The sequence below is a fragment of the Orycteropus afer genome, unplaced genomic scaffold, assembly GCF_000298275.1.
Source record: "Orycteropus afer afer isolate SDZICR_OR568_19922 unplaced genomic scaffold, OryAfe1.0 scaffold00517, whole genome shotgun sequence".
Taxonomy (NCBI): domain Eukaryota; kingdom Metazoa; phylum Chordata; class Mammalia; order Tubulidentata; family Orycteropodidae; genus Orycteropus; species Orycteropus afer.
In genome coordinates, this window is record NW_006922104.1 from 1,526,731 (window position 1) to 1,528,222 (window position 1,492).

The 1,492-nt window shown below is 42.1% G+C and overlaps 1 protein-coding gene across 1 annotated transcript in view; it reads left to right on the forward strand.

The window, feature by feature from the left end:
* MAOB (monoamine oxidase B) overlaps positions 1 to 1,006 on the forward strand; it is a 155,898-nt gene extending 154,892 nt beyond the window's left edge. The window contains exon 13 of the mRNA XM_007955610.1: positions 854 to 1,006. Coding sequence (XP_007953801.1) covers positions 854 to 1,006 — 153 coding nt within the window. The remainder of the gene's footprint in view (positions 1 to 853) is intronic.
* The last annotated feature ends 486 nt before the right edge of the window (positions 1,007 to 1,492 follow it).

The window sequence follows — 1,492 nt, forward strand, 5'->3', positions numbered from 1 at the left end:
GGGGGCAGGAGTGTATGGAAGGATGGACACTGGGAAGAGGTAATTATGGAGAGGAAGTGGGAGGGGAGCTGTTGCATTGTGGTAAACCGTGGTCAATGACATGAAACAAAGTATATGTGAGCTGCTGTATGGAAAGTGAATTTGCTCTGTAAATCTTCACCCAAATCACAATATAAAAAAAGAAAAGAAAAGAAAAAAGAATGGAGCATATTTAGATTAAAAAACACATGTTCAGCATACCTATCATTGAAATAAAATCCCAGGAAGTCTCACTGGCTAAAAGAAAGGATACATAGAACACAGGGTGGAAATATTATACATGACAAAGTTCAAAAATATTAGGCATATGTGTCTATCCTTTTAAGGGCAAAATTGTTTTCTTAGAACTTCTGGTAAAGATGGAATTGGGGGCTTGGTGGACCATAGATACATTCACTCAACAAATATTTATTGAGCATCTATTCTGCCTTAGCCATTGCAGAAAGGTACAGTAGTGTTTTACAGAGCTTAACATCTGATGGGGAATACAGATGATAACCGAAAGGTACAAGTAAGATGAAGAAAGCCTGCTGCAGAAGCATGTAAAAAGAGGGGGCCATCCTAGTCTGGGGGTTCAGGAAAGGCTCCATGAGGAAGTGAGGTTGAAACTGAGATCTGAAAGATGAATCTGGATTAATCAAGTCAAGGGCCAGGTGGGGCATAAATAGTGAATGTAATAAGCAAAGGGAAGGTTATGTTTAATGGCTGAGAGGTTGGCAAGAGTGAGTCATATTTGGAAAACTAAAGTATGGAAAGAGACTCTGGAACAAAGTACAAAAACCCCGTACTAATGCCAAATATTCTCTGAACCTAGGATGTGCCTGCGTGGCCCATTACCACGACCTTCTTCGAGAGGCACCTGCCCTCTGTGCCAGGCCTGCTGAGAATGATTGGATTGACCACTATCTGTTCAACAACTGCTCTTTGCTTCCTAGCCTTCAAGAAGGGGCTATTTGTGCGGATCTGAAGAGAGGGCCTCTAACCACACACTCTTGTTGCACTTTTTGGTGTGTGGGTTTGGGGAAAGGGTTGCAATAAATTTCCACAAAGACATAGAGAATGTGGAGTGATATGGGAAGCATGAAGATAAGTCAGCCCTCTGACCACAGGAAACTTATTATCCCTTTCTCCGTTTTGATTCCTGGTTATTGTCCTTTGCCTGGCTTTTAAGGCCTAGCATGAACTTTGTCTCACTCATTTCCAAGTTTACCCAAAATCCACTGTGGTCAACTTGATTCTGACTCATAGCAACCCTCTAGGACAGAGTAGAACTGCCCTGTAGCTTTTCCAAGGCTGTAAATCTTTTTGGAAGCAAACTGCCACATCTTTCTACTGTGGAGCAGCTGGTAGATTTGACCCACTCACCTTTTGGTTAGCAACCAAGCGCTTTAACCACTGAGCCACCAGTAATGCTAATTTCCAAATTTACTGCCCCCTAAATCATTACAGTACT